The 26,924-nt window shown below is 42.6% G+C and overlaps 1 protein-coding gene across 1 annotated transcript; it reads right to left on the bottom strand.

The window, feature by feature from the left end:
* Positions 1–257: 257 nt before the first annotated feature.
* PPP2R3C (protein phosphatase 2 regulatory subunit B''gamma) lies at positions 258–26,789 on the bottom strand. Its single transcript, XM_040969224.1, has 13 exons — positions 26,640–26,789; positions 22,984–23,111; positions 18,973–19,077; positions 18,407–18,519; positions 16,776–16,873; positions 15,941–16,011; positions 13,061–13,193; positions 11,663–11,718; positions 11,318–11,393; positions 10,086–10,222; positions 6,045–6,182; positions 4,247–4,306; positions 258–564 (listed from the first exon to the last, which is right to left on the bottom strand). Exons 1-13 carry the CDS (start codon positions 26,695–26,697, stop codon positions 376–378), a joined length of 1,362 nt encoding a protein of 453 aa, XP_040825158.1. The 5' UTR covers positions 26,698–26,789; the 3' UTR covers positions 258–375.
* Between the last annotated feature and the right edge of the window lie 135 nt (positions 26,790–26,924).

Below are 26,924 nucleotides of genomic sequence, written 5' to 3'. Positions count from 1 at the left end.
GGTTGATCGACTATGTTAACAGTTCCATCCACCCATCAGATATTTAATTCTGAATGGCTGATGACAGAAATATTCCATGACAACTTCACCTGTAAAGATTATACATATTTAAACTGAACACTTTGAACCCACAGCATATCACACTTGCCATATCTGAGCTAAAGTGGCATCTTAAGTTGCCATCTCTTAGAAAGCAATATTTAGTCCTACTACTCTCAAACTTAAGCAACCAAAATTCTAAGAACCAAAGTATTTGCTGTGTTCCACAGGCATCTGAGGGCTTTTATTTAAAAACCGTTTCTGAGGCTTCAGCTTCAGAGGCTTCCATGCAGCATTCAAGTATGTCTTCAGGAGGACAGTCAGGTCTTTCACAGGTCATGTATCATCAAGGTCTGCTGAGTTTTCACTGTCATTGGCAACAAGGGCTTCTCTGTTCTCGTAAGTCCAGAAACCATTCAGATCTATTAGAATGGTGGTAACCGTGTCTCCTTGATTACTATTGATTAGATCCTGAAGAGAGATTTTCAAAGGATCCTTTGGTTTTACCATGTCAAAGATTTCATCCTACAAGAGAAAAAAATACGACATCTGACTCATTAACATCTATCACAGTCATCAGAAAGTCAGGGTTACTATTGAGCTCATGTGGAATTTTTTGTTCTACATTTTTTCTTTTCAACAAACTCCTTTTCTCTATATACAACCACAGAATTGTACTGGAAGATTCCTTCGCCTTTTGCTATTTACTCTCTAGAGATGAAGATGTTATTTACTTCATCTAGAGATGAAGAAATTGTTGCTCTGATTTTAATCTGAGATGCAGAGCAAATTAGTAGCAGAATTACTATGGTGTTCCTTGAGTATCTGACAGCCTATTCCTTACTCTTTATCTTTTTTTGTTGTTGTTGCCTTCCAATAGATGATCAGGTGAGGTCTAGGCCTTTTGTTGTTGTTGTTTAAAGATTTATTTATTTTTATTTGGAAGGCAGAGTTACGGAACAAGGGAGAGACAGAGGTCTTTTCCACTGGCTTATTTCCCAACTGGCTGCAATGGCTGGAGCTGGGCTGCAGCAAAGCCAGGAGCTTCTCCTGGCTCTCCCACATGGGTGCAGGGGCTGAAGCACTTCACCCATCCCCTGCTGCTGTCCTAGGCCATTAGCAGGGAGCTGGATCAGAAGCACAGCATCCGGCACTTGGACAGGTATCCATATGGAACTCTGATGCTACAGGTGGAGGCTTAACTTTTCATGCCATGGCACCGGCTCTGTGGGCTTACTTTATTTAAGCATCAAATTGTCAAGTTGAAAAGCAGAGAAAGAATCATTCATAAGATAGTTCACGTCCCCAAATATCTGAAATATCTTGGTCTAGGCCAAAAGCCCAAAACTCAGATTTACCTATGTGGGTGGCGGGTACCCAGGTACTTCATGCATTCTGTGCTAATGTCCCAAGTGTGCACATTAGCAGAAACCAAGAATTAAAGGCCAGCCCGAACCTGAAGAACGAATCTAGGCAGTCTGAAACCAGGTGTGGGCTCCAAAGCAGTATCTAACAGCTATACCAAAAGGTCATACCAAGGTCTGCTCTTTTTGTTGTTGGATTTATTTATTTTTATTGCAAAGTCAGACATAGAGAGGAGGAGAGAGAAAGAGGAAGATCTTCCGTCTGATGTTTCACTTCCCAAGTGGCCGCAACAGCCAAAGCTGAGCCAATCTGAAGCCAGGAGCCAGGAGCCTCCTCTGGATCTCCCATGCAGGTGCAGGGTCCCAAACCTTGGGCCGCCCTCGACTGCTTTCTCAGGCCAAAAGCAGGGAGCTGGATGGAAAACAGGGCTGCCGGGATCAAATCTGGCACCCATATTTGTTCCAGGCACATTCAAGGTGAGGACTTTAGTTGCTAGGCTACCACGCAGGGTCCCTACTTTTTTTTTTCTAAAGATGTATTTATTTCTATTGGAAAGGCAGATTTACACAGAGAAGAAGAGGACAGAGAAAGCTCCTTCATCAACTGGTTCATTCCTCAAGTGGCCAAAAAGGTCGGAACTGAGCCAATCCGAAGCCAGGAGCCAGGGGCTTCCTGCTGGTCTCCCAAGTGGGTACAAGGTCCCAAGGCTTTGGGCCATCCTCAACTGCTTTCCCAGGCCACAAGCAGGGAGCAGCCTGGATATAAACCAGCACCCATATGGGATCCTGGTGGATGCAAGACAAAGATTTAGCCATTAGGCTAAGGCACTGGGCACAAACCCTAATATTTTAAAAATAAAAACAAAATTTAAATACTTAGAAATGGTAGTAAAACTTCATTTCCAACACTGATATTAGCCTTTTATTCTAGGCCTAGGAGTTGAGGAGACAAATGTGGTTTTGAAGAATTAGTCATCCAGAATGATTAAATTGTGCTAAATCTTAATGGAATAGGTGAGAAGACTTTCTCCATTAAGTAAATATTTCCAAGAAGCACATTTTCTAGTTGTTTTGTTGTAAAATTATTCAAGAATGTCTAAGGGCATTTAAGGAGACAAATTACATTTTTAAAAGATGAGAGGGCCTAGTGCAGTAGCCTAGTGGCTAAAGACCTTCCCTTGCACACGCTGGGATCCCATATGGGTACCGGTTCTAAACCCAGCTGTCTCACTTCTCTTCCAGCTCCCTGCTTGTGGCCTGGGAAAGCAGTCGAGGATGGCCCAAGGCCTTGGGACCCTGCACCCGACGTGGGAGACCTGGAAGAAGCTCCGGGCTCCTAGCTTCAGCTCAGGTAAGCTCTGGCCATTGTGGCCATTTGGGGAGTGAACCAGCATTTGGGAGATCTTTCTGTCTCTTCTCTGTAAATCTGCCTTTCCAATAACAAATGTTTAAGAAAAAAGTTTAGGTAGATAAATGCATAGACTATTAATCTTGAGTGTTTTTGCAATTTCCTTTTCTAGATTGCTTATATCTTAAAACTGCTAATTCTTAAATTCCAAAATTTCAAACATGTTATATTTATATTACATTAAAACAGCCTTTTATATTTGGTTATAATTGGCTAGGGCGTTTTTTAAAAGATTTATTTTAAAGGCAGGGTTTTTGGGGTGTCAGGGAGGCAGGAGTTAGGAGGGGAGAAAGAGAAGGATGGGGGAAAGAGTGGGCGAGACGGAAATTGATTGTGCCTGCTGGTGCACTCCCTAAGTGGCGATGACACTGGGGCTGGGCCAGAAACCAGCAATACTATCCCAGTCTCCCAGGTGGGTAGCAGCGGCTGAAGGATTGGGGCTCTCTGCTGCTTTCCCAGGTTCATTGGCAGAAGCCGGGTTGGAAGTGGAGCAACCAGGACTCTAACCGGTGTTCATGTGAGGTGCCAGCACCACAAGAGATAGCCTAACCCTCTGCTACAATGCCACCCCACTAGGGCATTTCATTGTGTTCCTAAACCTGGATACTGAATGATTTTCATAGTTGGTATGTCTGATCACTAAGGAGCATCAGCATGTTTTTGAAATTGTAGGAATGATGTCTTGGATGTGGCATTAGAGACACAAACTGACTCTCTGAGGTGACATATTAAAAGTGGCCTGAACCTCTAATCAGTTCCCAACTTCAAAATTTAATTTATAGTGGGATGGAGTGCCAAAGCATGGCTTCTCTCAATTTTCAGTTAAAATGAATGCTCCTTCTATGGTCGTGATGTGGTTTGTCCCCCAAGAGCTCCTGTGCTGGAGGCACTGCCCTCGGAAGGCATTAATGCTGCTTTGTCAGTGTTATGAGTTCTGTAGAAAGCAAACTGTTATAAAAATAAGGCTACCCCATACACTTGGCTCCATCTGTACATTTTGATTCCTTTCTTTCTTGCATTGTTATAACCTTAGCTAAGGAGAACCTCACCAGAGGCCACATAGATGGGGTTTCCTGATTTTAGATGGTTGGCCTCTAAAACTGGTAGCTAAACAAAACTTTTTCTTTATAAAGAAAAATAAAGCTTCAGGTATTTTGTTAAAGAAAGCCTCAGGTATTTTGTTATAGCAACAGAAAATGAGCTAACAGTTTCTAGTGAGGATATAGGACTAACAATGCCTAATACTTCCTAAATCAATCAATTATTGGACCTAATGTGGTGTTCCTAATGATCCAAGTGTCGATCCAGAATAAGTAATAAATACCTAGTTTAGTATATAGCATTTCATCATTCCTAGCTTGCTTTCATACAAAATCTCATGTAACAAATGATTAGACATTTTATCATGGTAATATGAACTAAAGGAAAAGATAACCTTAACATCTTGAAATGAGACAGGATCTTGTCCATGGATTTTCATGAGTTCTTGTATGGCCTGTATGTGGTAAAAATAAATCTGTTTTTAAAAAAAAACATGAAATACAATCCCCCGACCTTGTCACATAGTAGAACCCTTTATAGTTCTACTTCCTTTCCTATCATATCATAAACTTTATGATCACAGTAAATCAAGGAAGTCAATTTTTGTGATTTCCTTAACCTTGATCCACATCTGTCAGTGTAACACTGACCTTTCCAGACTTATTCCTTATCTACTAAAACTTAAGGGAAAAAAGACTAGAAAAAAAATGCAGAATGTTATTACTGCACTGGAATATTCTGTAACCTCAAATGGGTTGTCATCATGGCCTAGCAATGACCCGCTATGCCTTCATCCTCCCATGCTCTATGAATACTGTTCACACCCGCATCATTTTTAAATACCCCTGATCTGCTATATCCCTTTTTAGCTTGCATTTTGTCTTTCACTAAACAGAAAAAAATGAGGTAGATTTACTTTAAGTTTTTTCCTATGTATATTTAAAAGAAAAATAATGACAAAAACATATGAACTAAAAATACTTTAGGTAAGTCAGTGACTGATAAATGTGAAGCCTGGTTAAAAAAAAAAGTCAACCAAATGTATCCCAAATGCCCATTCTGCATGTGGGGTCAGTGACATCAGAGTGATACAGGGAATCTCTCTGAGACAGGTGGAAGCTAGGGTGGTCTTCTCAGTTATAATGTAGTGGCAAACCTGGTTGGTATTAGTTAGGCTACACCACCCAGGCCCAAATTTACTACTGGGGATCCTGATGGACAAAGACTTTCCAAATAGTCCAGACTAAATAAGCTTTCCTAAAGCAGCTGTATTTCTTTAAACAGAAATGAATATTCTAAGAACAGAATATATTACAAAGAAATATCTATGGAAAAGTGCTGAGTAAAGATATATTTACTTTGCTTTTCTAAAGACTGAGTTTTCACTTAAAAGTTTGTCCAAAGTAAGGATATCCCTAGACGAGCTAGTATTGTCCTCTCAGATAGCCATTGGCTACACAGCATCCGTTAAATTACAACTCCAGTATCAGAGAATATGATTTTTATCCTTCTAATATTTGTAGTCATTACTGCCCTAAAAATGACAAAGTCTGAGAATCAGTTATGAAAACAGGATCATGGAGTCCCATACTAGTGTATAAGTTACCATTCAAAATAAGGAATGATTCGACAGGGCAGACATTGACTGTGTACCTGTTGCATTCGAATGCTTACTATATCGCAATCAAATTCCACTTCAGAGCTAATGACACTTATGTATTCTCTGAGACTAAGGCTCAAGATAAGTGCCTCAGTGGGTTCTCTTTTACCCTGAAATGCATGCAGCACATAATCCAACTAGTTAAAAATGATTTCTATTTTTTATAAAACAGCAATTTAAAGAATTTATACTAAAGCATTGAATTTAATTAAAGTTTATGATTTTATACTGCAGTTTTTAAGCATAAAGAATGCAGAATTTCTTATGTGTTTTTACATCTACTGGCTAGTACAATCCCAACATAGACTTACACACACTTTATATTCTATAATTGTTTATTTTGATCTAGCCCACTAGAATTAAATAATAATAATAATAATAAAACCCAAAGCACACTTGCTTTCCCTCTGAAATCTGTTATTTAAATCCTTTTGTTAAATTTTAAAAATGTAAGTTAGGTAAACTGCCACTACGTAGATAATGAAAACCAAATGACTCATCTTAAATGACCCATATAACAAATGAGGCTTACCCGAAAGAAGTAATTAAGGGAAAAGACATTCAGATAGCCCTTGTTCTCAATGTCTAGCAGTTTGAACATATACTGGAGAGCAGCAGGCTCCTTTCTGTTTTCTAGCGCAAGAACAAAATCCAGGTAGGTCTTATAGTCCTATGGAAAAGAAAACACATTAGCTAGAGGCCTCAGTTGAAACTAACTTGGTAAATAAGTATCTGATGACCTAAAATTATTTTGTAATAAAAGGTGGCAATTTTTTTTCTCAAATATTAACTGGGAAACCTATTTATATATTTAATTTGGATTTTAGAAATGCTAGATATATGAGTTAATTTATCTAGAACAGTTTCGGGGACCCAGCTCATTTCCTTAGGCAAGAGATGTTTCATTATACGAGTACTCTTTTTTTACTTTTTAAGATTTACTTCTCTCTATTGGAAAGAGATTCACAGAGAGAAGGAGAGTCAGATCCTCTGTCTGTTCACTCCCCAGATGGCTGCAACAGCCAAAGCTTAGTCAGGAGCCAGGAGCTTCTTCCCGGTCTCCCATGTGGGTGCAGGGTCCAGGACATCCTCTACTTTCTTCCCAGGCTACAAGCAGCTGGATGGGAAATGAAGCAGCTGGGATACAAGCTAGCATCCATATGGGATTCTCAGCTGGCCAGGGAGGATTCAGGCCAGGCAAATACGAGACCCTGCAAAGAGACCAAACAGTGACTACGTACATTGTACTCGCACTCTCACTCTCGGAGACAGATAACTGCACTATCTGAGTGCAGCTCTTCTGCATAGAATTTTTTATCTGGAACAGAACTGTAGATTTAAATTGCTATTGGCAAATGCAGTTGGTGCTCCGCTGACGCTCTAAATCCACGTGTTCCACGTGAATTTAATCAATAGCAGAGGTAAAATATTTGGAAGAAAATGTATCCACATGGCATCCTGAAACCAACACCCCATGGACACCAAAGGATAAGTGTACATGCTTATATTTGTAAAACACATGATCTAATAAGAAACATCTTGAAACTGCCAGATATTCGACAGTGATGTGAAACTCTTTTCCCCAGCCTTTAAAAAGGGGCAAAAGAACATAAAAGATGGCTACAAGACATGAGAACATAAAGCTTTCCCTATAAATGAGGGTCCGTTCACTTTTGTAGATGGCAAAAAGAAATGGAATACCTGGAAGATCATTACATACAAAAAATTTTACAATATTGGAAAAGGTTTTTAGGCTAGGTTTAAAAGCTCCTTTCTGGATAAGCCGCAGTTATGAAGAGCTCGAGAAAGGCAGCTTCACTGCTGTCTAGGCCCACCCACAGCTGTGGCCGCTGACCTTCCACCTGCCAGCAGCCTAGTGCACGGAGCGCTCCCCCCAGTACCGACAGCTGTGGGAGTCTCAAAGTGGTTTCTGTCTTCCCCCCTTTTTTTTTTTTTTTTTTGCTGTTAGTGAAAACAATGGTATTAATTTTCATATTGTTGTGAGAGCTAAATGACTGTCTATTTAGCTCTAGTCTGACAATCATTTTTTTGAAAAAATAATTTTCTTGGGGCCCAGCATGGTAGTTTAGTGGTTAAAGTCCTCACCTTGCACATGTTGGGATCCCATATGGGCACCGGTTCTGATCCCAGCAGCCCCGCTTCCCATCCAGGCCCTGCTTGTGGCCTGGGAAAGCAGCAGAGGACAGCCCAAAGCCTTCAGACTGTGTGCCCATGTTGGAGACTCGGAGGAGCCTCCTGGCTCCTGGCTTTGGATTGGCTCAGCTCTGGCTATTGGGGCTGCTTATAGAGTGAATCAGTGGACGAAGATCTTCCTCTCTGTCTCTCCTCTTCTGTATAATCTCACTTTCTAATAAAAATAAATAAATCTTAAAGGCAGATTTACAGAGAAAAGGAGACACACAAAGATCTTCCATCCACTGGTTCACTCCCCTAGTGGGCCACAAGTGGGCTCTTCCCCAAGTCAGGAGCCAAGAGCCAGGAGGTTCTTCTGGGTCTCCAACATGGGTGCACAGTACAGAGGTTTTGGGCCGTCCTTGACTGCTTTCCCAGACCATGGGCATGGAGCTGGATGGGAAGCAGGGCCCATATGGAATCCTGGTGTGTGCAAGGTAAGGACTTTAGCCACTAGGCTACTGCGCCGGACCCACAAAATTCTTTAAAAAATATATTTTGTTTGTTTGAAACAGAGTAATGGAGAGGCAGAGACAGAGAGAAAGAGATCTTCTATCTACTGGTTTCCTCCCAAATGACCATAAGGGTTGGGATTAAAACCTGCACTCTGATACAGGAATGGTGGGCAGTGCCTTAACCCACTGCACCACAACACCCTGAAAGTCCACTTCTTATGCACCATTGGATTATAACTTTTTTTAGATCCTTAATACTTCGTGTGGCGGGGGGAATAATTATTTATTTATTTGAGAGACAGAGCTCCCACCTGGTGGCCTACAGTAAGCCTGGACTAGGTGATAATGCTGAGAAGCAACTTAGGTTAGGACAGGAGCCTAACCACTTGGGCCCTCCTGGGGTCTGCATTAGCAGGAAGTTAGGAGCCAGGCACTGCTCAGGCACTGTGGTGTGAGACTCGGAAGTCCACTGCAGGCTCAATACCTGTTACTTTTAGCACATTAAAAAAAAACCGTATTAAAAAAAAAGATTCATTTACTTGAAAGGCAGAGTATTCTTCCATATATTGGTTCACTCCCTAAATGGTCACAATGGCCTGCAGCCAAGAACTCTGTCCAGGTCTCCCTAGTGGATGGCAGGGTCCACGTACCTGAGCCATCCATCACCTGTTGCCTCCTGGCTGGGCATTAGCAGCTGTAGTGCCAGGACTCCTGCACAGACACTGCACTTTGGGATGTGCGCATTCCAGGTAATGTCTTGACCACTGAATTAAATGCTCACCCTGATCTGATAATTTATTGATGGAATCATCTCTCACAACAGTAGATAGAATTTACTACCTTTTCAGACTTTCTTTTACCATTGCACAGTCCTCTACGACAGATAGGTGTACTGTATAATAGAATGAACAACATACTAAAATTTTCTATTTGCCCTGGGCCCATAGTAAAGTGTCTCTGTGTGTGTGTGTGTTTTAAGATTTATTTATTTTTATTGGAAAGACAGATTCACAGAGAGAAGGAGAAGCAGAAAGATCTTCCATTAACTGGTTCACCCTTGTGCCTGGCCCACAGGTGTTTTAAAGGAATTCACGAGAAGATCATAGACTCTGAATCTCATGTAATTTGATTAGCTTATATTAAATACTGATATACACTGATATCAGCAGTATATAAAGAAAAGGGCTTGTGGAGATCAGGAGCCTAAACTTTTTTAAGATTTTATTTTATTTTATTTGTATTGCAAAGTCAGATTTACAGAGAGAAGGAGAGACAGAGAGGAAGATCTTCAGTTTGATGATTCACTCCCCAAGGGACTGATGGCCGGTGCTGCGCCAATCCAAAACCAGGGGCCAGGAGCCTTTCTGGGTCTCCCACACAGGTGCAGGGTCCCAAGGCTTTGGGCTGTCCTCGACTGCTTCCCCAAGCCACAAGCAGGGAGCTGAATGGGAAGGGAAGCTGCTGGGATTAGAACCGGTGCCCATATGGGATCCTGGAATGTTCCAGGCAAGGACTTTAGCTGCTAGATCATGGTGCTGGGCGGTGCTGGGCCCAATCCTAAGCTTTTAAAACTTAATAGACTTGAGTGCAATGACTCAATTGCTAAATCATCACCTTTCAAATGCTAGGATCCCACATGGGCACTGGTTCATGTCTTGGCTGCTCCACTTCCCATCCAGCTGCCTGCTTGTGACCTGGGAAAGCAGTTGAGGACGGCCCAAAGCCTTGGGACCCTGCACCCGCGTGGGAGACCCACAAGAAGCTCCTGGCTCCAGATCTGCTCAGCTCCACCCATTCTGGGAGTGAATCAGTGGATAGGAGACCTTCTCTTTGTTTCTTTCCTCTATATAAATGTGCCTTTGCAATAAAAATATGTGCCTTTGCAATAAAAATAAATCTTTAAAAGAGAAAAAAAATTGAAGTACCATTTCTCCATCGTAAGTGAGACACTCCTGGAAAACACGGTCTAGGAAGACGTTGGTCATGGTTGCGGTTCCATAACGGGAGAGTTCCTCCTTGCTGAGCATGCCGTTGTGATCCTTATCAAGGTTCAAATATTGCCCTGCGACAAACACAAGAATGGCACTTAGGAACAACATAAAACTGCATCTAAGAAGTAACAACAAAAACAGACATTAACGAAAAGCTCTGTGCATTGGTTGATTATTTCTTAAATTTTTATTATTTACTTGAGAAGCAGAGAGCATTCCCTCTGTGTGTCACTCTCTCTGCCTCTTGATATTTTTATTTGCGCATCTGTGTTATTGTTAAGCAGTGGCTCATGTGTAACAGCATTAGCTAGCCTTGTAATCTAGATGAGAGCCAGTCAAAAGTAACTAGAAGACTATGGTGCTCAGGCTCCTTCACTTATGCCATTTCCAGGGTGCAGCACTATAGCATTCCCAAACTTCTACATTAGAGTTAGGAGTAAAGAAAAAGCTCAGAGCCTAGGATGCCAAAGGAGCCAGACTATCCAACAGGCTAATGCAGTCAATGCATGCACTTCGGAATCCAGTGAGAGAACATTCTATCCCTGCAATTTGTGACTCTGTGGACGCTGATGACATTTCTCACAAACAAGGCAAGGCAACAAATCATGCTCATAATGAGACTTCTGCTGAACAACAGTCACATTCATTGTTCTACTGAAAAGTAAGACTATAGTAAGTTGGAGTTCCAAAAAGATAAAGAGCTTGGTATTAAAAATAAGCAAATTTGGGCAACACAGGTGTTAAGATTTATTTATTTTTATTGGAAAGGCAGATTTACATAGAGAAAGCTTCTCCATCCACTGATTCACTCCCCTAGTGGTCACGATGGCCCAAGCTGTACCAATCTGAAGCCAGGAACTTCTCCAGGTCTCCCACACGGGTGCAGGGTCCCAAGGCTTTGTGCCATCCTAGACTGCTTTCCCAGGCCACAGGCAGGTAGCTGGATGGGAAATGGGGCATCCCAGACATGAACTGGCACCTATTTGGGATCCTGGCACATGCATGGCAAGGACTTTAGCCACTAGGCTACTGTGCTGGGTCCTAAATACCAGCTTTTAAGATAAATAGAATATCTTATGGAAATTAGCCTATGTACAAATTGTCCTCTGCATGCTAATTTCTTGAGAAATGTGCAATTCAAATTTTAGCTTTTGAGATGGACATACCATAAACCCTTAGGGCAGAAGGAGCAGAGAACCAATTAGTTTCTTGACTCTCCTTGGACAGCTCTTCATCCCTCAGCTAAAGGAACAAAGAGACTTGATTAGAAGACAGTGACTGTTAAGTGATACAAGTAGTTTAATATTTGAAAGTCAGGGTCACAATGGGTTGGAGAGGACTAAGTATGGATCATCTCCTGTTGCTTCCCCAGGCTCATTAGCAGGGAGCTGGATAGCAGAGCAGCTGGGACTCAACCCAGGGCTCAGAGGGATACTGGTGTCACAGACAACAGCTTAACTGGCTGTGCCACAATGCAAGTCACCCCTGAAATAGTTTAAAAACATACTTACCTCCAGTAAATCATCTAAGAAACTGCATGCTAAAATATCTTGAATTTTTATCTTCCCTTTAAAGAATATAAAGAAACAATTATTTGAAGTCATTTTAAGAACAAGATCAACTAAAATTTTAAAAACTATTATTGTATGAGACCAATTACAAAACTGATTGTTTTAAAAAAATGTGTAAGGTAGAGCAATACAGATACATTTCATTTGCTGGTTCACTCTACAAATACCTGTGACAAAGAAGTAGATTATCTCTACTTGTCTTTGGTATGTTCTGGAATAGGAAGCAACACAGAAGTGTGAGTAAGAGCAAAAGGGAATCTGAATGCCAGTTTTACACTAGGCAGTCTCAGCTGTCTCATGCATAAAAAGTGTGGATGGCTAGCAGAACCCTTTGTATGGGGTTATGAAAAAAGAAAGAATCCATGTGTAATGGTTGGCCTGAGGCTGGGTACATAACAAACTCATAGCTATTTGTATTTTGTAACATCTCCAAAGAAAAAGCTGTGTACATTCCCACAGTGGAGGAGTTTTAAAAGATCTTCAGTTACCTGATGGTACAATGGAACTCACAGCTCAATTTTCAAGAACAGAAGGACAATCAAGGGACTTCTATTTGGGCCGTCTCAGTTTCTTGCTCTGCCCTAGTTACACACATTTAAATCTGATGGGTCAGAACATTGCTCAAGCAAACTGCTGTTGAGGGCAGATATATTAACCTGATAGCCACACAGGACAGTTCATTTCAGAACAAAAAAAATCTGTCTTGGCTAAAAGACTCTCATATTCCTCAGTATATTATTTTCCAACAAAAAGGTAACAATTCTTCAGTGTTCCACATATCAAGGGCAGTAAATTTTGACAGGATAACTGGCTTCTGGGAGTGGTAGAGTAACTGGCTTTTTAGAACTGGAAGGGGCTGTACTTGACGGACTACTGAGTTCATATTTTCATTTCAGGGATGAAGAAAAGTGGAAGAGGTAAGGTGACATCCCCTCTGTCCCGAAGCTCGTTACAATCGGTGCAGGTCATAGGAAGGATCTTGGAAGGCTGGCAGTGCGGAGGGGCGATCTCTGCCTTCCCGTGGACACAGAATGGAAGGCAGAAACACTTCCCTCTCTCCCACCTTCCCCCTCCTGACCCACTCCACTCCTGCGTGCCCCACGTGTATTTGTGATCTCCTCACAGCTTACTAACTTAAAAAAAGTCAAAAAAATCTTCTGATAAATCCAAACCAAAGCATGCTTGCTGGTTTTTATATTCTCTCCTGACAGTCATCATATTATTAATGGCATTAGCACACTCAGAAAATGAATGACAATCTCCACAACAACTTTATATGGTTCCTGAAATTTAGACACAATATCCTCATAATATCTAATTAGGTAACACTGCTCTTACCTGTTCTTAGAGGGTCTAAAAAGAAGAAGAACTTCCTAACTGCTGTACAAACGTAAAAGGAGTAAAAGGATTTTTCCAGCCCATCTAATTGTGGCAAGGTTGGGATAAGTTCCAATATGTAGTTTTCTAAATCCTGAAAACAAAACAAATTTTAAAATGTTAAATATCAATCCTCATTCTTTATTAGCTACTGAAATACATCTTTAGTTTTTAAAATTAGTCAGCATTAATACTTGATTGATAAAAGAAGCTCATTATTGTCAATGATGAAACTTCTATATTAAATTTTGTTTTTATTCAAAATATTTTTAATCATTTGAGAGAGAAACACAGCAAGGCAGAGAGAGAATTCTCATCTGCTGATTGGTTCCTGGAATGCTCTAGAAGAGGGGAGACAGGTGCTCCACCCAGGCCTTCCTCTCCACTGGGCGGGACCTGATCCCCAGAGATCTCACTACCGCCTCCTAGCGTCTGCAGCAGCAGCGGCATGCTGGACTCAAACTGGAAGCAGATGCCGAACTCAGATATTCCAATACAGAATGTGGACATCCTAACCAGTGGTTCAACTGGTAGGCCAACTCCATATCACATCCCCAAGACTTAAAATATCTCTGATACATAATATATTCCACATAGTTCCAACTTCAAATGTGACAAAAAGTCTCATTCCAATTATTTCCTCTCTCCAAAGGAAACTTCTGATATCAACGTCAGATGTAAAACAAACAAAAAAACAAAAAAAAAAACAAAAAAACAAACAAAACCTTTGATGTAGCATTCCAAAGACAAATAATGCTAACATGAGGGCATTTTAAACTTCATGGAGGTGCTGGTGCTGTGGGTGGGTGAGGTTGCCACCTGTGTTACTGGCATCCCACATGGGTGCTGGGTTGAGTAGTGATCTCCACTTGTGATCCAGTTCCCTGCTAGTGAGCTCAAGTGAGCAGTGGAATGTGGCCCAAGTGCTTGGAAGAGGCTCCTAGCTTTGGCCCAGCCCATCCCTGGCTATTGCATGGTCATTTGGGGAGTGAAACCAAAGAGGCGCTCCTTCTCTGTAACTCCGACTTTTAATAAGCAAATAGTCTCTTTAAGAAACAAAAAATTCATGGAAAATGGAATTAAATGACGTTTATTTTGGTAAAAATAATACAGAGTTTTTAATACTATGTACTTTTCATAAACTTTTTTTTTTTTTAAAGATCTGTTTGCTTGAAGGCAGAGTTACAGGGAGAGAGGGAGGAACAGAAGATCTTCCATCTGCTGCTTCATTCCCCAATGGCTGCCCTGGCCAGGGCTGCGTCAGATGGAAGGCAGTAGGCCAGAGTTTCACCCACTGGCTCATTGCGGTGCAGGGGCTCAAGCACTTGGGCCATCTTCTCTGCTTTCTCCTGGTGCATTAATAGGGAGCTACATCAGAAGCAGAGGAAATGGGACTCCAACTGGCATTAAGACGGGATACTGTAAAGATTGTCAAAATATGAAATAAATAAATAAATAAATAAAATTCAATAATGGCAAAAAAAAAAAGACGGGATACTGGCATTGCAGGCAGCAGTTTAACATGCCAATTCACACTGACTCCCAAACAGCTTCTTCCATTGTTTTTAAGATTTATTTTATTTTTTATTGCAAAGCCAGATATACAGAGAGGAGGAGAGACAGAGAGGAAGATCTTCCGTTCGATGATTCACTCCCCAAGTGACTGCAACGGCTGGTGCTGTGCCAATCTAAAGCCAGGAGCCAGTATCCGGGCATCTCATGTGAGTGCAGGGTCTCAAGGCTTTGGGCCATTCTCAACTGCTTTCCCAGGCCACAAGCAGGGAGCTGGATGGGAAGTGGGGCTGCCAGGATTAGAACCGGTGCCCATATGGGATCCCAGTGCATTCAAGGCGAGGACTTTAGCCACTAGGCCACCACACTGGGCTCAAGATTTTTTTTTTAATTGGCTGGTCAAATATACAGAGAGGAGAGACAGAGATCTTCTGTCCGTTGATTCACTTCCCAAGTGGCTGCAATGGCCCAAACTGCACCAATCCGAAGCCAGGAGCCAGTATCCGGGTCTCCCATGTGGGTACAGGTTCCCAAGAGTTTTGACTGCTTTCCCAGGTCACAGGCAGGGAGCTGGATGGGAAGCAGGGTGACCAGGATACGAAGCAGCTCCCATACAGGATCCCAGCATATGCAAGGTGAGGACTTTAGTTACTAAGTGCAGGGCCCAGCTTCTTCCATTTTAAGTAACATCCTTTACTGCTTTCCCAGGCTACAAGCAGGGACCTGGATGGGAAGTGGATCAGCCAGGACACAAGCCTGTGTCCACATAGGATCTCAGTACTTACAAGGGAAGGATTAGTCAATTGAGCCTTTGTGTCAGGCCCCCAAACTGTAAAGGTTTAGAATACGCTAACACATTCTACAGAAATCTGAACAAGTAGTCTGCAATAATTTAAAACAGGAACGATAACAAACTTAAATGAAGAATTCATTCTTCTTTAAATACATAGCTTAGTAACTACTTGGTCAATTAAGCTGTTTAAATTTATGCCCAATTCCTTTTTCTTTTCCACCACAGTCCCCTCCAAAAGGACTGCATATCCAGGGGAAAAAGCTTGAGCCACAAAGCATGCACATACAATTTAGATGCACATGTTTATAACATAAATAACCATTTAGATCATAGTTTTTAATTGTCTGCGGATAATTAACTGCAACAGCAGCTAACAGGAAGTAAGTGCCCTCTTGGTAAGGTACCTGACATGCCATAAGTCCCTATGTAGGTTTCTACTATAGAAACAAAACAAAGAATCATTCATAATCCCCAAATCCAGTGAGAAGTGCTGTGAATTTTTAGGGCAAAGTGATGGAAAGCAGCTTAGTACTTACAGATTCCCGAAGGTACCCCTGCCCAGCGACGTCATACAAACTGAGTCCTATCCTTGTCTGATGAAGCCAAACTGAAAATAAAAAGCCAATGGGATGCAATGATTACAACCTGTCTTATAGTCCATGTATGGGAAAAAAACGTAAATTCTTGGCACAAGCCACTCCAATGTTTCTTCTCACATATATTTTCTCATAATTAACCCCCAGGTTGCTTTGAACAAAACAAGCATACTGTCAGATGGCACAATTCAATAATCCTACCATGACTAAAACTGCAATAAAAGTGACACCCTTGAAGATCTTGCCATGCTTCCACCAAACAGGGACAGCTAGTGTTATGTAATTTCCAACAAGGATGCTTTTATGCACTGGGGTTAATTACTACAGGTGTTAGAGATGGTATGTAACACAATTTCACAGATCACAATGGTGCTGAAAGAATCATAACAACTCCAAACTGTTTAATGGATGCTCCTTGAAATTAATGCTATAATTGTGCACCTTTTGGCTAACCCATCATGGAATACACTGCCAAAATAATCACCAGCAAATTAAAAATGATTTCAAATCACCATACACTAAAACTCTTGATTCAGCTTTTGATATTTTTAGTCTGCTAGTATCATTGGGATTTTTGAGTTTAAATGTTAAAAAACTGCAGTTCTAATAAGCTCCATAAGCATTACAACACTGGCAGAACAAATTTTGGTCAAAATATAAGAAATGCTGTGATTCAAACCTAGTAGAGAGTTTTTTCACATGAAAGAAGTATCATAAAGGGACAGATACAAAACCTATTAATTTTCAGAAAGGAGCTATTCAAGAGATGACGTACCTTTTCGCATAACATAGTTAAAGAAATGCATGATGGAAATTCTTCCGTATGAATCTGTATGAAGGAGTTTAGCAAAGACTTTTGCTGTGAAAAATTGCCTAAAAAGAAGGAAATAAAGATTAATTTGCCAACAAAATATTTAAAATTTTCAACATACATAAGCATAAAAAATCATACAAATGAAAAATCAAATGAAAACTGAAAATTGTAGCAAATATTCAGAGTTCAAGCTTAAAATATTAAACCATAGATTTTTTTACATTCTTTTTTGTTTTAGCATGCTTTGTCTTAAGAGTATAAGTTTTAAAGTGTCATAAATATTATACTTTTTTACTACATACTAATGTAATTTTTAAAAGATTTATTTATTTGAAAGAGTTACAAAAAAAGAAGAGATGGTCTCCATTAACTGATTCACTTTCCAAATGGCTGCAGCGATCAAGGCTGGGCTAGGCTGAAGCTGGGAGCCAGGAGTTTCATCTGGGTCTCTCACGTGAGTGCAGAGACCCAAGCCCCTGGGCCATTTTCCACTGCTTTTCATAGATGCCTTGGCAGGGAACTGGACCAGAAGTAGAGCAGCTACGGTCTGATCTAGCTCCCATATATGATGCCAACACTGCTGGTAACATTATTTTTGGTGGTAAATACTATTAAATTTCACTGGTAATTTAAGTTGACATAAATGTCACATCACTGACTCCAACTTTTACTAACATCTGAGGCATTTAAAATGCTTAACAATGGGGCCGGTGCTGTGCGGGAGCACATTAGGCCTCCCAACTGGCCATGCAGGAGCACTTGCTCCTGCTGCTTTGTTTCTGATCCAACTTCTTGCACATGTCCTAGCCCCTGGCGTCAGCCTGGCTTGCCCTGCCTACTGCACACACTTGGAGAGCAAAACAATGGAAGATTTTTCCCTAAAGGAGTTTCCCTACCTTTCTTTTATTTTTTTTAAAGATTTATTTATTATTATTTATTGGAAGGGTGGATATACACAGAGAAGGAGAGACAGAGAGGAAGATCTTCCATCCATTGATTCACTCCCCAAGTGACTGCAACAGCTGGTGCTGTGCCAATCTGAAGTCAAGAGCCAGGAGCTCTTCTGGGTCTCCCACGCAGGTGCAGGGTCCCAAGGCTTTGGGCTGTCCTCGACTGCTTTCCCAGGCCACAAGCAGGGAGCTGGATGGGAAGCGGGGCTGCCGGGATTAGAACCAGTGCCCATAGGGGATCCCAGCACATGCAAGGCGAGAACCTTAACCACTATGCTATCGTGGCAGGCTCTCCCTTTTAAATAATCATATTTTTAAAAAAGAAATTTAACAAAGAGTAAGCACTGGGCTTAGCAGTTAAGATGCCCACTCCCACATCAGAGTACCTGAATTTGATTCCCTGCACCTAACTCCAGCTTCTTGCCAATGCCAATCCTGCGAGGTGGTAGAGATGGATCATTGTCTCCACCCATACAGGAGGCTTGCACCATATTCCCAGCTGTGGCTCCAGGCCAGCCATGGCTGTTGTATGGGTGTTCAGGGAGTGAACGAGCAGATGGTAACTCTCTCAAATAAATTAAATTTTTAACAAAAAGCAAAGCATAACAAAATATATTATTTTGTAAATTATATTATCCTTACTTGCACTTTGGTCCAGCCTTTTCACCAACCTTCAAAAAGTTCTCATAATTGATCATTGCTTCCTCTCCAATCATAGGTGGTGTCTGGTGTTTGTCCAGCAAAAACCATAAGTTCTTTAAAAAAATTACAAAAAATGAAGATATTGCAACTTAGAAGAATTAAAAAACACTGTTATATGTATCACTTCCATTAAAAAAAAATAGTCTGATAGAATCCCTTGACCTGTCACCCTTTCGATTACTACTAATAATAAAAGTGGTTAATACTTGTACACCTATAAAATTTTAAGTCCAGTGCCTAATGTTCCACAGCAGTGCTAAGATTTGAACCTGTGCCATCCGATGCCTCAGCAGTGGTACTCCACCATGGCTGCCTGGTGGACTGCAACAAAACTACAACATTATTGTTGTGGTCATGGCCAGTGCAAGCTTAGCTGATTTTGGTGGGAATCCACTTACTTCAGAGCCTGTACCAACTCCACTGGCCTCATGAGGTTCTGGTGTGACTGAAGTAATAAAAATAAGAAACAGTCAACATCTAAAGCAACTTTCTGCTCCTTTCTTTACCTGTAATTCTTCATTATCTAACAGCTCTCTGCTTTTTCTTTGCAGGAACACAGCTCTGGATTCCTCCCTTAATTTCTGTAGTAGGACTTCATCTTCGGCAGGTAGCTGAAAACACACAGGAAATTACTACATGTAAATTTTAGACAGATGGATCATGTAAAATGTCATGTGGTTTCATAAAATAACTATATCACTGTATCAAGCTAATTTTTGTATTACAAATCTAATTCAGTGTATTTTTTTTTAAAAAAATTTATTTATTTTTATTGAAAATGTGGATTTAAAGAGAAGAGATATGGAGAGGAAGAGCTTCCATCTGCTGGTTCACTCCTCCAAAAGCAGCTTCAATCGCCAGCGCTGAGCTGATCCGACACCAGGAGCTTGTTCTGGGTCTCCCACACGGGCTCAGGGTCCTGAGGCTTTGAGCTGTCCTCCACTGCTTTCCCAGGCCACAAGCAGGGAGCTGGAAGGGAAATGGAGCAGCCAGTATATGAACCAGCGCCCATATGGAATCCTGGCACAAGCAAGGCGAGGACTTCCACCACTAGGCTGCTGCGCAGGTGCAGTGTAATATTCTTTGACAAGGCAGACCTAGGGGTGGGCACGTGGCACAGTGGTTTAGTTGCCACCTGGGACATCTGATCTTAGGTTAGAGTGCCTGATTCCAATCCTACTTACTTTTCTGCTGCTCCAGGTTGCTGCTAATGCACAGCCTGGAAAGCAACAGCTGATGGCTCCCAGACCTGAATGGAGTTTTAGGCTCCTGGCTTTGGCGTGGCCCAGCCTTGACTGTTGTGAGAGTTTGGGAAGTAAACAGGCAGAGGGAAGATTTTTCTTTTTGTCTTTCAAACAAAGTGAATAATCAATTCAGCAAAAGACAAAAGACAAATAAAACACACAAAAATATACAAAGAGAACTTAGTGATCAGTAAAGTCAGATCCCTGCCCTGAAAAAGCTAGTCTATTCCAAGTTTCATTTTATATACTTATAGCACTGGGTTTCTGTTAACCATCTCTAATCAAAATAAACTAGCTGAAGACTGACAGTCTTGGGAACGTATGCCTGTGGAACCTGAATCCCTTCCCTTCTTGGAGACAGCCAGGCCGATGTCTGATATGTTGGCCTCCCACGCAGGCCTGCCAACTGCGGTGACTGCCACAAGCAGGGCTGTGAGGTGACTCATTTCAACCTGACCTAGTACAACTTGTTCTGAGATTTCTTCTTCCTTTTCCACACTTTGACGCCATGAAATGTACACCTCAATAACCCCTAGTCTAACATGGAGATTATGGTTTCTGCCTTTCCTTTCCAAAACCTTGAGATGCTATCCTCCTCGCCAAAAGGAGTGGAGAAAGAAACATTAGAAGGCGGAGGTGGGGCTGGAGTTGCAGTTAAACCTGAGACCATGTTCCAAAGGCCAGGGAAGCGCCGCCTCCGCCCGGGGAAAAAGGGGGGAATGGCGACACTAGGTGGCTTCCAGGAAGTGGCAAGACCAGGGAGAGGGAGCAGCAAGGGCCTCTGAAGATGCGTGGCTGCAGGCAGGACAGCGGAAGGGATCTGGAAGTGGTCACCGAGAGAGGAGACAGGAGAAAGGGGACCCCCTCAGGAACCAGATGAGGAAGGCGAAGGCTTTGTCTGGGAGTGTGCACATGTCTGGGCCATGGGTCAGGAGTGGGGCTAAGATCATTGCTCCTGGGCCCGGCATGGTGGCCTAGTGGCTAAAGTCTTTGCCTTGAACGCCAGGATCCCATATAGGCGCTGGTTCTAATCCTGGCAGCCCCACTTCCCATCCAGCTCCCTGCTTGTGGCCTGGGAAAGCAGTCGAGGACGGCCCAAAGCCTTGGGACCCTGCACCTGCATGGGAGACCTGGAGGAGGTTCCTGGCTCCTGGCTTTAGATTGGCACAGCACCAGCTGTTGCAGTCACTTGGGGAGTGAATCATGGGACGGAAGATCTTCTCTCTGTCTCTCCTTCTCTCTGTATGTCTGACTTTGCAATAAAAAATAAGTAAATCTTTAAAAAAAAGATCATTGCTCCCAAACGAAGAACTTATTTCTGAGTAAAGCACTCCTTGATAATCCAGATGAGACAACAGATAGAGAGGACTCTGAAGCGTTTAGGCACTCCAAAAATGTCAGTTTCCTTCCCTCCCCTGTAAATTATCAAAAACATTCAGTCCATTAAAGAATGAGGAACAGAGGGTGGGAAAAGTATCCATGATGTGATCTTGTTTTTGCTAAACACACACACACACACACATGTCTACAAAAATACGCAGAATGATTCACATAAAAACTTTTTCTACATCTGTGAGTAATTTTATGGGAAAGTACTGTCTTAGCTATACTATTTCTTTTTTTTTTTTTTTCACAACAAAGATTAGTTATTTAATTCTGAATAGATTGTGAAGCATACATAGTATTACAGCAGGATTTCAACTAAAACTCCTCATGAGGGGCCGCCATTGTGGTGCTGATCCACTTCAATCCAGCTGCCTGCTAATGTGTCTGGCAAAGCAGTGCCACTCTGGCTGGGATTCCTGGCTATTGGCTGCAGGCTGCCCCAGCCTAGACAGCGCAGCCACCAGGGAGTGAATCAGCAGATGAAAGATCTTCTCCTCTATGACTCTCTGCCTTTTAAATAGCTAAATCCTTAAAAAAAATGTCCACATTAAAAAAAAAAAAACACTTTTATAGAACTCTTTCACTACATGGATAACTCACACATTCATATCTCAACCACATAGTGGTATGAATGAGTTCAGAAAGTACCAGGAAATGGTGTTGTGGTGCAACATCCTTTGAATACTCCTATTCCTTTACTTCCAGTCTAGCTTCTTGTTAATGCACTTGGAGGCAGCAGGTGACGGCTCCAGTGCTTGGTTTTGTCATTCACTTGGGAGACACAGATGAAGTTCCTGGCTACCCGCTTTGGTATGGCCTGACCCTGGCTGTTGTGGGCATTTGGGGAGTAAACCAAAGAATGGAACACCTCTGTCTCTCCCTCTCTGTTACCCTATCCTTCAATTAAGTAAAATCTTAAAAAAAAAAAAATAGATTCAAGAGACATCCAACCAAGATGGTAACTTTCTGTTTTCTTTCTTTTTCTTTTTAAAGACTTATTTGCTTTTGGAGCCAGGGCTGTGGCTTAACAACAAACTAATATAATCCTCCACCTTCAAGCACTAGCATCCTATATGGGCTCCAGTTTGCGTCCTAGCTGCCACATTCCCATTCAGCTCCCTACTTACGGCCTCAGAAAGCAATGGAGGATGAGCCTCCATCTACCTGCGAGACCCAGAAGCAGCTCAGCTCTGGATTGCAGCCATTTGGGGAGTAAATCAGCAGATGGAAGGTTTCACTGTGTTTCCAGGTACATGAGCAGGGAGCTGTCCAACCAGCACCCATGTGGGATGCCGGTGCCTCAGGCAGAGGCCTAACCTATTATGTCATGATGTCAGCTCACAAAGGAACTTTTCTATAGTGGTTACATTTTACAGAATATTAGATAGGTCTTATTCCTTTTGGTAGGTTTTATTGTCAGGTGTAAATAGCTTCTTACAGACTTACTGTATTGTCTATAATTTCCTTTAAAGACTTCTTTACAGTTTCGGCACAAGGAAATACATAGTTAAGTAAATCTCACAGTTTTCCACATTCAATTTATTTTTCAAGACTTAGAGCAAAATCTTTACACCCTATAAGAAAGTGTTGTACATAACAACATAATACAACACTCTGCTCCTGGGTAATAAAAAAGATAAAGGAAAAGCCTGCTTTATTTTTTTTTTTTTAGTCGACAAGGAATACCTTTGTATTCTTATACCAATTTATACAAAGACTCATTGGGCTTAAACTGTTTGGTAAGAGGGATAAAATCAACCAGAATAAAATGGTGTACAAACTTACAAATACCACACTCTATTTTTAAAACATGAAATTCTGGCCCCACATTCCAAACTAATTTTATTCATAAACTCTGAAAAACTTGTGCTTGGCTGTCTCACTTACCCTGTAATAAAACCGAGGAATGATCTTATAGAATTCATTTGTGTTCTTTCCAGCTCCTTTCCATTCTGAGTAGTATTTGGTAAACAAATCCATTTCTTCATCTTTTAATTCTTGTTCACTTTTTTTCCCTGGTAACAAAATAGATTAAGGAGAAAACATATTTTCAAAGTAGTATTTCTCAGGTTGTCCTATATGCTACAGTTTATTTAAAATCACTGAAATGCCAATGAGGCTTCATTATTGCTTTTAGAATGAACACACACCTTCCACTCTAACAGCCTTCCCCATACCCGCAATCATTCTTAGCATACCCTGCCCTGGGGTGGGCGTTATAGCATAGCTCACAGTGTGTAAAGCCACTGCTGGCAAACCAGCATCCTACATGGGCAACACCTCAAATCCTGGCAGCTCCACTTGGATCCTGCTCCCTGCTAATGTACCTGGGAAAGCAGTGAAAGGTCGCCCAGGTCTCCGGGTCCCTGCACACACATGGGAGGCTTGGTTGACACTCTTGGCTCCTGGCTTGGGCTGTTGCAGCCCTTTGGGGAAACAGTAAATGGAAGATATCTCTCCCTTTAAATCAATAAAACAAAATTTTAAAAGGAAAAAAAAAAACAAAAGAAAAACAACAAAGCCTTCTCTTCCACCTCTGTCTAACATTAACACTTGTCTCTCATTTCAGACTTCTGGAACACTCTAAGTGATTCAATCAAAATATGCTGCTTGAGGGGAGGACAAAACATGCCCCACCAAGAGCTTCCGGGGTTCTAGGTCACCATCACTGTTCCCAAGGTAAACCTCAGTTCTGTGAAGTTCACCGCTCAGGGCCCGTCCTTGCCAGTCTGCCTCCGAGGGCATGCCACCGCGTCAGCCAGACCCCCGCACTAGCACATGGACCTCAGGGACTGAAACATGGCGGCTGGTCCCACAGCGTCCTGCATTTATGGAAAGGACTGTGACTCTTGCGAACCTAAAGGCTTTCACCTCTGCTCACTGATAACCAGTCCTATGCCAAGATCTTAGACCTTTTCTTTCTTGTTTTTTTTTTACATTAAAGATTTATTTAATTAGCTGAAAGACAAAGCAACAGGGAGGCAGAGAGAGAGACACCTTTGCCATCTCTCCACTCCTCCAAGGGTCACAACAGCGTGGTCTGAGCTAGGCTGGAGCTCCTCCCAACTCTGGCCTCTGCTCCTCTTCTGAAATCTGAAAACTCTCAGGTCACATAACTCTCAGATGACCACTCATGGTCCTTCAAATTCTTACTGCCTTAACATATGCACTTCACCTGCACAGAGAGCTTTAGTTCTATGATCTGTTTTCTCAAAAGTTGATTTTCCCCTTTTTGGTTTCATTTCCTTCTCAGTAAGACTACAGTTGTTCCAGAACTCCTTTTGTGTCTTGCTGAGTCTGCCATGCTAATACTTAAACTTGGACACTTGCAATTTGATTGCTTTACTATGTCTCAGGGCAGTTGGAGAAAAGTAAAAAAAAAAAAAAAAATTGCAAGTAAAATGAGGACTAATTACTACTGGATTTAACAGTATAGAAGCCAGGAATTCTTGGTAATTCCCAAAACCAAGAATTAGCGCCAAGTACAGATTTCATCAGTAACTCTTTTGTTAATGTGGCTCTAAGGGGAACAGAAAAATATGGCTGAACTAGCATCATGGCATGGCAGGTAAAGCTGTCTGTGACGCTGTATCCCACAGTTGGAGTCCTGACAGCTCCCTGTTAATATCCCTGGAAAAGCAGCAGAAGATAGCCCAAGTCCTTGGTCCAAGAAACCCATCTGGGATACCCAGACGAAACTCCTACCTCTGGCCTGGCCCAGTCCCACCCGTTGCAGCCATTTGGAGAGTGAACCAAGGCATAGCAGATTTTCTCTCTCTCTGCCTTTTTAAAAATGATTTATTTTCATTGGAAAGGCAGATTTACAGAGAGGAGAGACAGAGAGAAAGATCTATCCGGTGATTCGCTCCCAAGTGGCTCCATAATGGCTGGAACTGAGTCGATCTGAAGCCAGGAGCTTCTTTCAGGTCTCCCACATGAGTGCAGAGTCCTAAGGCTTTGGGCTATCTTCTGCTGCTTTCCCAGGCCACAAAGCAGGGAGCTGGGAGATGGGAAGTGGAACAGCCGGGACACAAACCAGCACCTATATGGGATCCTGGTGTGTGCAAAGCAAGGACTTTAACCACTAGGCTATTTTGCTGGGCCCAAATAAATAAATCCTAAATAACAAACACACACACACACACCAGAAAAGAAAAACATAGCATAGTTAGATGTGGAAATTTAATCTAGAGAGCTTTTCAACATGGAGAAGACCCAGCATGTCTGCTTATAGATGAGCATGACAAAGTAATGTTGATGCTGCAGGGAGGGGGCAATTGCACGGGAGCATCTTCAAGTAGGACAAAAATGGGATCTAGCAGGAAGGATGGGATTCAGCACTCAGGTGAGGGAAGCTTAAAGAGGAGCTGTACAACTTTTCCGCTTTTCCTCTCTCACATGGAAGTGTTAGGCTCTGCAAGAACAGTGCTGCTACCTAGCAGTACTTGGCACGTCCCAGAGATGTAATAAATTTCCGGGAAAGAACAGAGTGGTTGTGTGGTTGTGTACCAATGGTGAGAAATGGCAAACAGGGTAAGTGCGTTTTTCCTTTTTTCAAGGAGATACACTCTGGGGCCAGCACCACAGCTCAACTCGCTAATCCTTCATCTCCAAGAGCCAGCATCCCATATAGGCTCAAGTTTGTGTCCCAGCTGCTCCACTTTCCATCCCAGCTCCGTGGTTATGGCCTGGGAAAGCAGCAGAGGATGGCTAAGTCCTTGGGACCCTGTACCCTTGTGAGAGATCAGGATGAAACTCCTGGCTCCTGGCTTGGATCTGCTCAACTCCAGCCATTGTGTCCATTTAGAAGGTGAACCAGCAGATGGAAGATCTTTGTTTCTCTTCTCTGTAAATCTGCTGTCCCGGTTGGGGGGGCAGGAAACTTTATTGAGATACACATTAAAAGTCAACTTCATCAGCTGACGGTCAGCAGGGGGTAGGACAGACAGGTTTGGGAGATGAGAAGAACCCAAGGTATTAGCGTCAATGTCCTGGGGCACTCAGTAGAGGTGCCTGAAACATCGACTCTAAGTTAACGGATCTGAACTCAAAGTGAGACAGCTCACTCCGCTTCTATTTTTCTCCAGCCACTCTCAGCTGTTCAAAGCGCAGAGCACAGCAGAAGCAAGATTCAACCAGGCTGGCTAACAAGCAGGAGTGAAAAAGGGACAAGGAAAAACAGATTGTGACACTTCAAATGAATAGGAGGGAAGGGAAGCGGGACGGCAGCAAGGCGGCAGGACCAGTGAGTTTTCTTGCTGGGGTCGAAGAGTCGTCGGAGCCAGTGTTCTCAGTCACGGCTCGCCAGTCTAGATCCAGACCTTGTGAGCAGGTGCTAGGGCTAAGGTTTTCGTTCTGGAGATCCTTCCCCAACCATTAAGTTTGGGTGAAATCCCTCCGGATCCCTCACAGACACACGGCCCCGCCTCCAGGGTTGGGAGACAGCACCGACGGAAAGTGCGGTCCGGCTGGCCCCTCCTCTCCATCCACCATCCTCCCCACCCTCGCACCGCCGCGCCGGCCCGCCGGCCCTCCCAACTCACTGTTTGGACCGGTGTTGGGCGTCGCTAACCGCCGACGAAGGACTTCTTTCCAGTCCATGGCTGACTCCCGAGAAGCGGCTCCTGCATTTGCTGGCTATTAACAGCTCCACCCCCTGCCAGTGCCGACGTCAGACGCCGTCCAGCTCCGTCAGGTAGGGAAGGCCACCCAACCGCCATCTTGGACACGGGCGGAAATCGTGGCAAGAGAAGCGGAAACGGTGGCCCTGGCGGTCGCGATGTGCAGCGATCTCCGTAACCGGCAAAAGGCATATGTGAAAGAAATGG

This window comes from Ochotona curzoniae, unplaced genomic scaffold, assembly GCF_017591425.1.
Source record: "Ochotona curzoniae isolate NIBS_2020 unplaced genomic scaffold, NIBS_Ocur_1.0 scaffold_4701, whole genome shotgun sequence".
In the NCBI taxonomy this organism is placed as follows: Eukaryota; Metazoa; Chordata; class Mammalia; order Lagomorpha; family Ochotonidae; genus Ochotona; species Ochotona curzoniae.
Note: the sequence above shows the minus strand (reverse complement) of the source record. Positions and strands in the feature narration are given on the sequence as shown.